The sequence below is a fragment of the Melanerpes formicivorus genome, unplaced genomic scaffold, assembly GCF_026170545.1.
Source record: "Melanerpes formicivorus ecotype bairdi unplaced genomic scaffold, bMelFor1.0.p_v2 SCAF_12, whole genome shotgun sequence".
In the NCBI taxonomy this organism is placed as follows: Eukaryota; Metazoa; Chordata; class Aves; order Piciformes; family Picidae; genus Melanerpes; species Melanerpes formicivorus.
In genome coordinates this window covers 16,581,626-16,595,800 of record NW_027142364.1, presented here as the reverse complement: position 1 = coordinate 16,595,800, position 14,175 = coordinate 16,581,626, and the positions used below count along the sequence as shown (strand labels likewise).

At 45.5% G+C, this 14,175-nt stretch overlaps 1 protein-coding gene across 3 annotated transcripts in view; it reads right to left on the bottom strand.

The window, feature by feature from the left end:
- The window catches only part of ACSL3 (acyl-CoA synthetase long chain family member 3), a 58,537-nt gene that overhangs the window by 13,537 nt on the left and 30,825 nt on the right, over nucleotides 1-14,175 (bottom strand). For all 3 annotated transcript variants that reach the window (XM_068145491.1, XM_068145490.1, XM_068145489.1), the window contains exons 5-12: nucleotides 13,318-13,427; nucleotides 10,857-10,995; nucleotides 7,305-7,455; nucleotides 6,619-6,742; nucleotides 5,537-5,608; nucleotides 4,085-4,224; nucleotides 2,353-2,525; nucleotides 533-607 (exon numbers count right to left, since the gene is read on the bottom strand). In XM_068145491.1, coding sequence (XP_068001592.1) covers nucleotides 533-607; nucleotides 2,353-2,525; nucleotides 4,085-4,224; nucleotides 5,537-5,608; nucleotides 6,619-6,742; nucleotides 7,305-7,455; nucleotides 10,857-10,995; nucleotides 13,318-13,427 — 984 coding nt within the window. The remainder of the gene's footprint in view (nucleotides 1-532; nucleotides 608-2,352; nucleotides 2,526-4,084; nucleotides 4,225-5,536; nucleotides 5,609-6,618; nucleotides 6,743-7,304; nucleotides 7,456-10,856; nucleotides 10,996-13,317; nucleotides 13,428-14,175) is intronic.

Below are 14,175 nucleotides of genomic sequence, written 5' to 3'. Positions count from 1 at the left end.
GTATGCTGTGTCTTAGATGTACTCAGCTGAAGTGCAAGCACTCCCTTCAGGACTCTTCCCTTCTCCAGGCTAAAGAACTCAAACCAGCCCTGTGATCACTTCTGTGGCTTCCACTGGCCCTGCTCCAACAGGTCCACATCTCTCCTGTGCTGAGGACTACAGAACAGGGGACAGTATTGCAGGTGAGGTCTCACCAGAGCAGAGGGCCAGAATCCTCTCCCTCAACCTGTTGCCCACACTGCTGGGGATGCATCCCAGGATAAATCTCATTTCTGGCCTGGGAGAGCGCATTTCTCTCACGTCCAGCTTTTCATCACCCAGTACTCCCAAATGTCCTCTGCAAGGCTGCTTTAAATCCTACCACCCATCAGCCTGTATTCTCCCTAAGATCAAACTTTTATGTGTAAAAGTAGCATTTAAAATTTAAAAAACCCAAGGAAGTCTTATTAGTATTCCTGAGCAAAGCCCAGTAGAAAAACAGCCACGTGAAGCTCTTAAGCACACTGTCTTTTAACCACACAGAAATTCTCACCTTCTTCCCAATTCCTCAACTTGATTTCACAACAGACCAAAGGTGCTCCCACTCTCCCTGTAGTGTAGTCCCAAACTGGAATATAAAAAAAGAGCATTTTTTTTCAGAAGAAATAGTTAGAAAAGGCTTTCTTTTCATGCATCTTATTTAGTGAAAGTTAACTGTTCCTGATTTCTGAACTTGAATTCATAGAACAGAACTTCTGAAGATAACCCAATGGATCTACCAGAGTAATAGGGATAAAATCCTTATTCTGCAAGGAGAAAAGACTGCTGCGTTTAAAGGTACCTCCAGTGATACCAACACAGCTTTCACAGTAAGTTATCCATGTGGGCTATGCTTCAGAAGTGGCACAAGAACCTCAGTGTTTGCTGGACTCTGGAATAAATAGCAGTATTTCCTAACAATTCAGGGATGTGGGACTTTGATTCACCCAATCACAAACACTTCTGCATCTGGGCAACTTCCCAGAAGAGCATCACTGAAGACTACATCATTTGTGTTGCTGCCCCACTATCATTTTGTTTTCCAAGCCATCAAAGAAGCCATTTCCAAAGACCTCTTGGAATAACAACACATCAGAACAATTTGTGTCCATCCCAGTATGAGCCAGAAGAGAACTAATTCTGTTGAGGGATTTGACTTCTCAGCTCAGACTCTTTTCAGTGATGGCACTTTCTGAAGTTCACAGCACGTTCTCACAGACAGTGCCTGCTTCTAGCAGTGAGAACGCTGATGGTTAGAGTTGCTGCCAAAGGTTGGGGTGCAGAAAAGCTTTTGCTTATCATTGCTCCTGTGCAGAACAAGGTCACTGCTAAATCCTGTGCCCTGCATTGAGGTCAGGAAGTACAAGATGACACCTTCAGGGAGGAGTGGACAGGACAGGTGACCCTAAACTGACCAAGAAGGGATTCCATTTCATGGACATCAGAGTTAGTATAAAGCTGAGGGATCACCAGGGTCAAGCCCCTTCTTCAATGGCTGGTGTCCAAGGAAGATTCTCTCTGCCCAGAATCCAACTCCTGTCTGCCACTGAGTCCAATCTGGGACTTTCCCAGTGCCTGCCTAGAACATCAGTTGTGACAGCAATGTCATTGCCATTACTGGTTGTATCAATAGACACATTGGTTTGTATCTATTTCTATTTATTTCATTTTATTGTTATTTCCATTCAAGCTGGTTTATTTTCTTTCTCTCTCTCTCTCTTATTCCCTTTCTCTTCTCTCTGGGAAGGGTGAGGAATTCATACAGTGCCTGTCACTCATCTAGTGGCCAGCCCAGCCCTAACCCTCTACAGTGGATCACCAACAACATGTTCTACAATCCAGCATCATCTAGCAATGAGTCTTAGATACTCCCCAGATCATTCCCATGTGGTTCTGCACCACTGCCAAAAAATAGCAGCATTGTTTCTGCCACCACTGAATATGAAGGAAGTGTTAGGACTACAGGCAACTAAAATCATTAGATTCTGTTACATGAAATTAAAATCTGGTGCAGGCTTTTTCATTCCATTCTTTATTTTCCTAATGCCTTAATAGAGCCACCAAAATTTCAGATGCTAAATGCAGCTCAACTGCTTCAGTGCAATAATGCCAAATTCAATCCCATCCACACTACTGCAGGTCTCTCTATCACAAATGAGAACATTTTGTATGTAGGTGCCCAGCTTTAGCACACTGCATCAACATTACTCCTGCCCTTTTCTACATGGGTAATTCCCAGTAGCTCCCAGGATTCACTCATGGCTTTGGCTCTGCCAAAGGAACGGGCTGTCAGAAATGATACACACAGAGCACTCAGCATAGACCAATACCAACTTTCTGTGATGGTTCCAGCTCCAGCTGACTCTGTTAGTCCATATCCTTGCCCTACAGGGCAGCAGAAGCAAATGTTCATGAACCGCTGGGTTGCTGCCGAGAGTGGAGCTCCCCCACAGAGCAGGATGCGGATTTTTCCTCCCAGCAGCATTCGGACCTTCCGGAAAATAAGGCTAAAACACAAAGATAAGAGTGTGTATTTGAGGCTTACAGAGAAAATCAGAGTACCTAATTTGTATCTGAACTGAAAGTTTCCACCCAACTTTTACAGCATTCAAGGAAGAAGTTCTAAAAAGCCTAATTGAGTCTCTAAGGTTGCTAAGCTTGTTTCTGCATTTCAGTTTGGAGATGGGTGAAGAGTTTCTGTTACATTTAATAAGACAGTGAAGTTCTGCAATTTTCTCCTCCACAGGGATTTTAATAAGGAGGAGACTTGATGGGGTGCTTGGTGCCATGGGTTAGCTGTTTGGGTGGGTTGGATTGGTTGAGGGGTTGGACGCGATGATCTTGAAGGTCTCTTCCAACCTGGTTTGGTTTATTCTATTCTATTCTAAATAAATTTTGCAGTTCAATTATTCTTTGTCTCTGGGAGCTGGACTCGCTGATACTTATGGGTTCTTTCCAACTTGAGATATTCTGTGATACACCTCTGTGAAAACATCAAATCTACAGGTCTCCAGAGAAACAGACTCCCCATTTTACCAAGGATTTGTAGAAATCCATTCTTAGAGTCCTAATGAAAATAATGCAATGGCTATAAAACTCCCATCAGTTCAATAGGAATAGTGTGGCCAGCAGGAGCAGGGAAGGCATTGTGCCCCTGTACTCTGCACTGGTTAGGCCACACCTTGAGTACTGTGTCCAGTTCTGGGCCCCTCAGTTTAGGAAGGACATTGAGACACTTGAACATGTCCAGAGAAGGGCAAGGAGGCTGGGGAGAGGCCTTGAGCACAGCCCTGTGAGGAGAGGCTGAGGGAGCTGGGATTGTTTAGCCTGGAGAAGAGGAGGCTCAGGAGTGACCTCATTGCTCTCTACAACTACCTGAAAGGTGGTTGTAGCCAGGAGGGGGTTGGTCTCTTCTCCCAGGCAACCAGCACCAGAACAAGGGGACACAGTCTCAAGCTGTGCCAGGGGAAGTTTAAGCTCGAGGTGAGGAGAAAGTTCTTCACTGAGAGAGTCATTTGTCATTGGAATGTGCTGCCCAGGGAGGTGGTGGAGTCATCATCCCTGGAGGTGTTCAAGAGATGATTGGATGTGGCACTTGGTGCCATGGTCTAGTCATGAGGTCTGTGTTGATAGGTTGGACTCAATGATCCTTGAGGTCTCTTTCCACCTTAGTGACATTGTGATACTGTAAATGGGAGTTAACAGTCAAAAGTGTATCAATACATTGCCATTGGAATGGGCTGCCCAGGGAGGTGGTGGAGCCACCATCACTGGAGGTGTTTAGGAAGAGACTGGATGGGGGAGCTTGGTCCCATGGTTTAGTTGATTTGATAGTGTTGGATAATAGGTTGGACTCGATCTCAAAGGTCTTTTCCAACCTGGTTTATTCTATTCTAATATATGTTCAAAATAAAATCATCACAAAATCTGATTTGCTGTTTTGCTTTACATGTAATCACAGACCTGTTGATGTGCAAAGTGTCAACATAAAAACAGGTGAGAGTACCACACCCTCCCCACAAAAATAGCCCTCCAACATCAGATAGTGCTTATGTGGTAACATTACCTGTCACAGAGTGGGGTAGTGTAACCTTTGGAAATCTGCTCCATTTTGTAGTTGTAGGCCAGTATGAAGAGGTTGCGCTGGAAAGTGGTCATTTCATTCACTTTATTCATGACGTTTTTGTAGATCCGATCCATGATTTCCTAGTTACATAACAAGATTTCACTTCAGAGAAACAGTTCCTAAATTCTGTACAAGAGGGAAATTATCACCTAGCAACTCTAATGTATTTCAGATGATGACCCACTCCTGGGATTCTTCCTCTTCCACTGCTACGAGCCAGCAAGCAAACATCCGAGCAGGAGCACAAGTTAACCCAAAGCTGCCAGCTAGCTTTTCTCCATTCATATACTATGATCATAGAATCAGTCAGGGTTGGAAGGGACCACAAGGATCATCTAGTTCCAAACCTCCCTGCCATGGGCAAAGACACCTCACACTAGATCAGGCTGGACAGAGCCTCATTCAGCCTGCTCTTAAACACCTCCAGGGACGGGGCCTCAACCACCTGCCTGGACAACCCATTCCAGGGCTTCACCACTCTCATGGTGAAGAACTTCCTCCTCACGTCCAGTCCAAATCTCCCCACCTCCAGCTTCCTTCCATTCCCCCTAGTCCTATCATTACCTGATATCCTAAGAAGTCCCTCCCCAGCCTTCTTGTAGGCCCCCTTCAGGTACTGGAAGGCCACAATAAGGTCATCTCGGAGCCTTCTTCAGACTGAACAGGCCCAACTGCCTCAGTCTGTGCTCACAGGAGAGGTGCTCCAGCCCTCTGATCATCCTCATGGCCCTTCTCTGGACACGTCCCAGCATGTCTATATCCCTCTTGTAACAGGGGCTCCAGAACTGGACACAGTACTCCAGGTGGGGTCTCACCAGAGCTGAGTAATGATCTACAGATGACTAATTGAAATGGCAATCTAATCCCAATAGCTACTTAAACTTTGAAAAGTGTTGATACTCACATGATGATGAGTGTTTACCCCCAACACACAAGTGTTTTGTGCTAGCTTAACAACAAAGGCTCTACCTGTTTTGTTTAAGTAAAAGGGAGACCTTATTGTGGCCTCACAGTAGTTAAAGGTGTTAGGACTGTTTAGGGCCTGCTGTGTCAGGAGAAGAGGTGATGGTTTTAAACTAAAAGAAGGGAGAGTCAGGCTAGACAGAAGGAAAACATTTTTATGCTGAGGCTGGTGAAACAGTGGCCCAGATTACCCAGAGATGGGAGATGCCTCATCCTTGGACCATTCTAGGTTAGGGTGGACAGGATCTAGGTTGAGGATGTCCCCCAGCTCCTGCAGTGGTTGAACTAGACAAACTTTAAAGGTGCCTTCCAGCCCAAACCATTCTATGATTGTACAATAAATGCCAATTGCATTCATTTAGCTATCAAAAACGTGAATTATGACTTATATTTTTAAAAGCCAATTTTTAAGGTCCTTCAGTTACTTACCGGCACAGCTGCCATGAGGGTCGGCTTCAGGGTGGTAACATCACCTTTGCTTCCTTTCTTTATTTTAGAGGACTAGAGCAAAAACAAAACAAACAAAAAAAAGCCTGCTAGCATACAGATTCACAATTTTTAACATGAGAAACAAAATGACACAGCCCATCTCTACAAATCATCAGTTTCATTTAAATTGCCAACAGTTAAAACTAGTTCAGAGTCATATGCACCAGCAGCCTGTCTTGTCGATGGTAGAAAAGCAGATTTGTTACAGTATTTCAAGAGGATCTGATGTCATAGAACCATAGTAGTATCACAGTATCAGTCAGGGTTGGAAGGGACCACACGGATCATCTAGTTCCAACCCCCCTGCCATGGGCAGGGACACCCCACACTAGATCAGGCTACCCAGAGCCTCATCCAGCCTGGGCTTAAACACCCCCAGGGATGGGGCTTCAACCACCTCCCTGGACAACCCATTCCAGGGCTTCACTACTCTCATGGTGAAGAACCTCCTCCTCACATCCAGCCTGAATCTCCCCAACTCCAGCTTCATTCCATTCCCCCTAGTCCTATCACACCTGAGATCCTGAGAAGTCCCTCCCCTGCCTTCCTGTAGGCACCCTTCAGATGCTGGAAGGCCACAATTAGGTCACCTTGGAGCCTTCTCTTCTGCAGACTGAACAGCCCCAACTCCTTCAGTCTGTCCTCATAGGAGAGGTGCTCCAGCCCTCTGATCATCCTCCTGGCCCTTCTCTGGACACCTTCCAGCACCTCCATATCCCTCTTGTAATAGGGGCTCCAGAACTGGAGGCAGTACTCCAGGTGGGGTCTCACCAGAGCTGAGTAGAGGGGGAGGATCACCTCCCTCGACCTGCTGGCCACACTTCTCCTGATGCAGCCCAGGATCCGATTGGCTTTGTGGGCTGCAAGTGCACACAGAGCTCATGTTGAGCTTTTAGTCCACCAGCACCCCCAAGTCTGTCTCCTCAGGGAATCAATAAGGTTGGAAAAGACCTCAAAGATCATCAAGTCCAACCTGTAAGTAACAATATTTTTCTACATCTGAGCTAACACCTATAACATACCTGGTCAGCTAATGTCTGAGGTGAAGAGTAACCAATGGGGCAGCCGTGGGACAGACACACCAACTCAGCACTCAGCTCCAGAACATGGGCAAGAGGCAGATAGCCAATATAGATGTCTTTTTCCCTGTAAAGAATTTAAAGGATTGGGTTTTTGTGTACCATTAGAGTCCTCAGGTGAGTCATTAAGTTAAATTTACACAGAGAAAGTAAAAAAATGCCTTTGTGCTGGAGGAGATATTTCAGATAAGATGGGTTTTGCTTCAGAAGTCATGTGCTACACACTTTAGGCTCAACACAAAGCATGAGGCTTACTCATCCCAAGACAGCTGCACAGACAAGGAGGCTGCACAGGCAACTCTGTAGACAAGATGAAAAACTGCACCCAACCACAGAATTTGACACTAACCAAAGGAAGCAGTGCTTAGGGAAGCTTTCAGCCCCTCTAGTGCAAGGTGGTCACACAGGCTTTTGTGTCCTGGTCTGGCCCACATAGAGAAGATGAGAAAACAAACAGCACACGAAGCAGTCACGTTATTTAACGCAGTACTGGGTGATGCTCAGACCTCAGCGCACAGTATGGGGTCACAGACAAAGCAGTATACAACAGGTAAGAGTTTACATAGTGATTCATCTAAAATTACACACAACTATGTGTTTACTTGCTGGGAAGCAGCTGTGGTACATACCCCAGATTTGGAATCCTCTCAGCCATTCCAGTTATCCCAGCGATTAAGTTGCAGTGGGAGATCATCACTCCTTTGGGAATTCCTGTGGATCCACTCGTGTACATGATCACTGCAACATCAGAGGGCACAGGCCTAGCCTGCTGCTTGTTTCCTGTAATTTGTATTGGAAAAAAAGGAGTGCATTATGTGTGGAGAGCCCATCAGGCTACAGATATATCAGCAACAATTCTGATGCAGCTCTTCATGATCACTGTTATTACATTTTGCTTTCATAGAACCATAGCATTGGTTAGGTTGGAAAAGACCTTTTAAGATGAAGTCCAACTGTTAACACAGCACTACCAGGCTGCTGCTAAACCATGACCCTCAGCACCACAACTACATGGTTTTTAAATCCCTCCAAAGATGGTGACTCCAGCACCACCCTGGGTAGCCTATTCCAGGGCTTGACAACCCTGTCAGGAAAGGAACTGTTCCTAATGATCAACCTAAAGGTGCAAAAAAAACCCTTAAATGTCCTCACTAAGAGAGGGAATCTCTTTTGAATTAGTTGTGCAATACTTTAAGTGATTGTCCTCATCTACCACACCACCACCTCCTCTATCATGTTTCCCATATTCCTGCAGAGGAAAGAAAAATAGGTAGAGCTTCTCCAGAATGCCACTGAAGGTACGTGGCAGCAGCTCCACGCCGCCACAGTGTCAGTCCCCATTAACAACCTATTTCCTCATGTGGTCCCAAACCTGCAGCAAGGAATTTTGAGCCAACATCAAGTCAAATTTCTATAAATATTTAAAGGCACTGAGAGAGGAAAAGAGGAAAAGAGTTATGTTTGTTCAGCAGAAAACCTGCTCAATGAAGAGTGAGACATGTTTAATAGTTTCCCACTCACTCAATCTTCTCCATACTGCACAACACAGGATGTCAAAAAGCACATAAGTAGCAGGTCATGTACTTAATACAATATTAATTGAACATGCTTGACCATAAATAATTCATTGCAGTATTCCATGATTTATGAATTGCTAACTTAAAAAACAACGTTCAGAGAATCATGGAGCAGCTTGGATTGGAAGGGACCTTGAAGATCACTTAGTTCCAGCTCCCCTGAGATGGGCAGGGACACCCATGTAGTGTGTGGCATTTAAAACATTGGAGAAAAACAGGAATAGGACAGAGTATAGGACAGAGTATAGGACAGAGTATAGGACAGAGTATAGGACAGAGTATAGGACAGAGTATAGGACAGAGTATAGGACAGAGTATAGGACAGAGTATAGGACAGACTGGACCAGGTTGGAAGAGACCTTCAAGATCATCACGTCCAACCCATCAACCAATCCAACCCACCTAAACAACTAACCCATGGCACCAAGCACCCCATCAAGTCTCCCCCTGAACACTTTTTAATATAGTATATAGATTAACAAATCTCAAGGAGCTGATGAGTTATAGCCATATTTTCTTTCTGTTGGTGTTGTCTGAAACAGTTGTCACAGTACATGAAACCGGTGCATCAGAACGGGAAAATCATCTTTTAGAGACATCAAGAAGTTGGGAGCAAACCTGCCATCACTCTGAACATCAACAGCAGATGGATTACCCACCCACCCTACTCCTAAACCAAGATTCAACCCAATGTTCATGTGCCTTTGTGAAAACACAAAGAACAAGCAGCAAGCAATTCTTGAGTACTAGGAAATTTTAGATACTGGCTGCAGCGGCTCTTCGGAGCCAAGAATAAAGATTTTTGATGACAACAGTTAAAACACCCTCTAAAATTCTGAATTCTCATCCTAAATATGTTATCTGGATTGCAAATACATTAAGTTTACAGCAGATTATTAGATTGAGTAGATGTATACTTTCAGAAATGCAACGGAAGTGATCAAGTTCTAAGAGATATTTGTGTTTTGTTATTTGTGACCTTAACAGTAGCGAATTACTGATGTCGTTTGCTGTAAAGCCCACAATTTTCTCTGCCTGCTACTAATAACTGGGTTTTAGAATACATAGGATAAACCAGGTTGGAAGAGATCTTCAAGATCATCACGTCCAACCCATCAACCAATCCAGCCCACCTAAACAACTAACCCATGGCACCAAGCACCCTGTCAAGTCTCCTCCTGAACACCCCCCAATGATGGCGACTCCACCACCTCCCCAGGCAGCCCATTCCAATGGGCAATCACTCTCTCTGTATAGAACTTCTTCCTAATCTCCAGCCTAAACCTCCCCTGGCACAGCCTGAGACTGTGTCCTCTTGTTCTGGTGCTGGCTGCCTGGAAGAAGAGACCAACATCCACCTGTCTACAACCTCCCTTCAGGTAGTTGTAGAGAGCAGTAAGGTCACCCCTGAGTCTCCTCTTCTCCAGGCTAAGCAACCCCAGCTTCCTCAGTCTCTCCTCATAGGTCTTGTGTTCCAAGCCCCTCACCAACTTTGTTGCCCTTCTCTGGACACGCTCCAGCAAGTCAACCTCCTTCCTAAACAGTGGGGCCCAGAACTGGACACAGTGCTCGAGGTGTGGCCTAACCAGTGCAGTGTACAGGGGCAGAATGACCTCCCTGCTCCTGCTGGCCACACTGTTCCTGATACAGGCCAGGATGCCATTGGCCCTCTTGGATGCCTGGGCACACTGCAGGCTCATGTTCAGCCTACTATCGACCAGTACCCCCAGGTCCCTCTCCACCTGGCTGCTCTCCAGCCACTCTGACCCCAGCCTGTAGTACCGCATGGGGTTGCTAAGGCCAATGTCACAGCATATTATAGTTTCATAGTTTCATTCAGGGTTGGAAGGGACCGCACGGATCATCTAGTTCCAACCCCCCTGCCATGGGCAGGGACACCCCACACTAGATCAGGCTGGCCACAGCCTCATCCAGCCTGGGCTTAAACACCTCCAGGGACGGGGCCTCAACCACCTCCCTGGACAACCCATTCCAGGGCTTCACCACTCTCATGGTGAAGAACCTCCTCACATCCAGCCTGAATCTCCCCACCTCCAGCTTCATTCCATTCCCCCTAGTCCTATCACTACCTGACATCCTGAGAAGTCCCTCCCCAGCCTTTCTGTAGGCCCCCTTCAGATACTGGAAGGCCACAATGAGGTCACCTCGGAGCCTTCTCTTCTGCAGACTGAACAGCCCCAACTCCTTCAGTCTGTCCTCATAGGAGAGGTGCTCCAGCCCTCTGATCATCCTCGTGGCCCTTCTCTGGACATATGTTACCATAGAAATATATGTTACCATAGAAATCCTTCTGAGTTTCTATCCTGGCAGGCCAATCCTAAAAATTATTCCTCAACACGTGACACTTTGTTGTGGAGAAGACAGATTTTACTAAAAGCATCTTAACCCTGTTGCAAAGCACACCCCAAAAATCTAACTGCAACCGAACTAAAAACCCAACAGATTGGCTTTAAAGAAAAGGCAGATTGATAAAAGGTTAATCACTGCATAATTTTCAGAGATCTACTATTCCTCCAAGTTTGCTCACCAGGGTCAAAGTAGGACACCAAATGAGATGATGCAGAGAGAAGGAAGTGAACCTACCAGGATCTGCCTTAGCCCCCATGGCTTGCACAGAAGCCATGGTGTGAACAATGACCCCCTTGGGGAACTCAGACCAGGTCGTTGGCTTGCCGTCCACTGTAATAATGTGTCGCAGGAGGGGAACTTGAGAAACTATTTCCTGTGGACACAAACAGAAATCAAACACAAGGTCTATGCCAAGAAAAAACAACCAACCAACCCACCCACAGCAACTAAACCTCTCTACTCATCTCATCTATATGAAAACATCCAAACATTGCTATAAAAATACCCAAGCATTTAAAATATCACAAGACAAACCTGTCTAGCTCAAATAGCTGCAAAGCTTTAAACCTTCCACATTTACCTTTGCAGAACTGGTTGAATTTTCCACCTACAAGTCCAAAACCTTTTGCAGCCATTTACTGAGCTGGGTCTTACTTCACGCAAAGCTCACAAAGAAGGCCACAATAACTCAAGGGATAACTGACTTTCCACTCTTGGAGAACACCAAGAGAAACTGCATTCACTACAGTGAAGTTGCTCCTTGACTAAAGGATTTATTCATTTAAATGTATGTAATTAAAATTTGCATATTTAAAATAGAATAGAATAAACCAGGTTGGAAGAGACCTTCAAGATCATCGTGTCCAACCCATCAACCAATCCAACCCACCTAAACAACTAACCCATGGCACCAAGCACCCCATCAAGTCTCCTCCTGAACACCCCCAATGATGGCGACTCCACCACCTCCCCAGGCAGCCCATTCCAATGGGCAATCACTCTCTCTGTATAGAACTTCTTCCTAACCTCTAGCCTGAACCTCCCCTGGCACAGCTTGAGACTGTGTCCTCTTGTTCTGGTACTGGGTGCCTGGGAGAAGAGACCAACATCCGCCTGTCTACAACCTCCCTTCAGGTAGTTGTAGAGAGTGATAAGGTCACCCCTGAGTCTCCTCTTCTCCAGGCTGAGCAACCCCAGCTCCCTCAGCCTCTCCTCATAGGGTTTGTGTTCCAAGCCCCTCACCAACTTTGTTGCTCTTCTCTGGACACGCTCCAGCAAGTCAACATCCTTCCTAAACTGAGGGGCCCAGAACTAGACACAGTACTTGAGGTGTGGCCTAACCAGTGCAGCATACAGGGGGGAGAATGACCTCCCTGCTCCTGCTGGCCACACTGTTCCTGATGCAGGCCAGGATGCCATTGGCCCTCTTGGCTGCCTGGGCACACTGCAGGCTCATGTTCAGCCTACTATCAACCAGCACCCCCAGGTCCCTCTCCACCTGGCCACTCTCCAGCCACTCTGACCCCAGCCTGTAGCACTGCAAGGGGTTGCTGTGGCCAATGTGCAGAACCCAGCACTTGGATGTGTTAAATCTTATACCATTGGATTCTGCCCATCTGTCCAGCCTAAGCAACAGGTAGGAAAAAAATAATGCAGAGAATTACCAGTTAAGCACTAGGTAAGCAAACTGTGAGTCCTAAAATACTTATTGATGTTCACAGAATATCAGGGGTTGGAAGGGACCTTTAAAGATATCCAAGTCCAAACCACTGCCAGTGCAGGATCACCTAGTGTAGGTGCCAGATTATCACCTCTAGCAGACAAAAAAAATCATTCTCCTGTTGCAAACTGAAATAAATGTGCATTGCATGCACACTGTCATCACGTGCAGTGTACATATCCTGTCATTCCAGTCACTCAGTAACAAAAGCTTTGGGAAATTCTCATTCAAAAGTCAGCAACAGCACACAGGCTGTAATTAAAAAAATCCCTTATGCAAGAGGTCTGGTTTCCCCAAACCAGCTGATGATGAAACTTGTGCAGATTCATTGTTCCACTTATGTATCCCATCTGGGTCATTAAGTCAAACTTTTTTTGACTGCTCTAGTGTTTAATAAGCTTTCCCCTGCAGTGGAACACTGCTCTAATTCTTCCAGGACCATCTCTACATTGAAGGGCCATTATCTGCTGGGAAAACATCCAACAATAAATCAGGAGAGTGATGATGTTTAGCTGTTCATACAGAATCACAGAATGGTCTGGATTGGAGAGGACATTAAAGACCATCTAGTTCCAACCCCCTCACCACAGGGAGGGACACGTTCCACTAGATACACAGTTTACACGCTTCTCTATTCCTCCCATTCATTACTACTGCTACATTTCTAGGCATTAAATCCATCCAGTAATCACAGCAGGTTTTTCTGTAAAGGTGTTGTTCCAGGCAGCACTGTATCTCTTCAACAGTGCAAACTGCTCATTCTGTTCTCCAGAATCACTGAGGAGCCTCAGTTCCACTGAAGGCTAACAATCATCTTTGCTGTTCATGAAGACAGAGGCATAAGTCTTACTCTAAAAAGTGTCTGCCCTAGAGACAGACAATAAATCATTGCTCTGTACAATGGAACAAGCTCTCTTCACATTAACAAATAGCCACAATGGGAAAAAAAAAAAAGACAAAGACAAGTTTTCTGACCTTCAGTTTTGTTTGCATCAATTCTTTGCTTGTAATGATGGTGGTCACCTCTGTTTCGTTTAGCCCATGTACTATTGCTGGGCCTCCCAAAGTAGCATACAGAGTTACAACTGCAAGAGAAAATGGGGGAGAAAATGGTGAATCTCTACATTAATCTTTTAAGTAAGGTTTATGACATGAACCTATTCCAAGCTAGGCAAGACAGTAACACACAAAAGTCAACCAATATAAAAGGTGGTATGGTTTTGTAATGGGATGGAGATTGGAGTCAATACAGCTGACCAATATGATCAAGTATTGTTCCTTTATTGTTCCAGTATTGCAGGCCTATGGTGTGAGTATAGCACAGTAAAGTAAAGCATAGAAGAAGAAGAGAAAGGAAAGGCAGAAGTGTGTAGCAAGGGAACTTGTACAAGTGATATAAACTCGGAGAGCCTTGTTGGCACTCATTGGTTCCCTATGAGTGACCACACATCCCACTATTATAGTTTATTGGTCCAACTACTAACAACACACGAGGTTTGTTGATGCAGGTGCATGTCCTGTTGTCCCAAGATAACTTTCTATGTTTATAGCTACCAGTGTCCTGCTTTAGTTACATGCTGCAGGCACAGCACTGTTTTGCTACACTGCTAGCCTGGCTCTGCACTTGTGCTGAGCATGGCCTACCACCATGGCAGGCTCTAGGCCTGCACTGCCAGATTGCTCACACTGCTCGTCCCTGGCATTGCCACAGTTTTGTGCTTTAGAAACTACATGTTCATTTCAATATAGCCTGAATTTCAGTTACTCCCAGAAGGAATAAAAAGGAACTACTGGCTATGGAGTTATTTACTGTTTCTCAAGGTCTCACTGGAG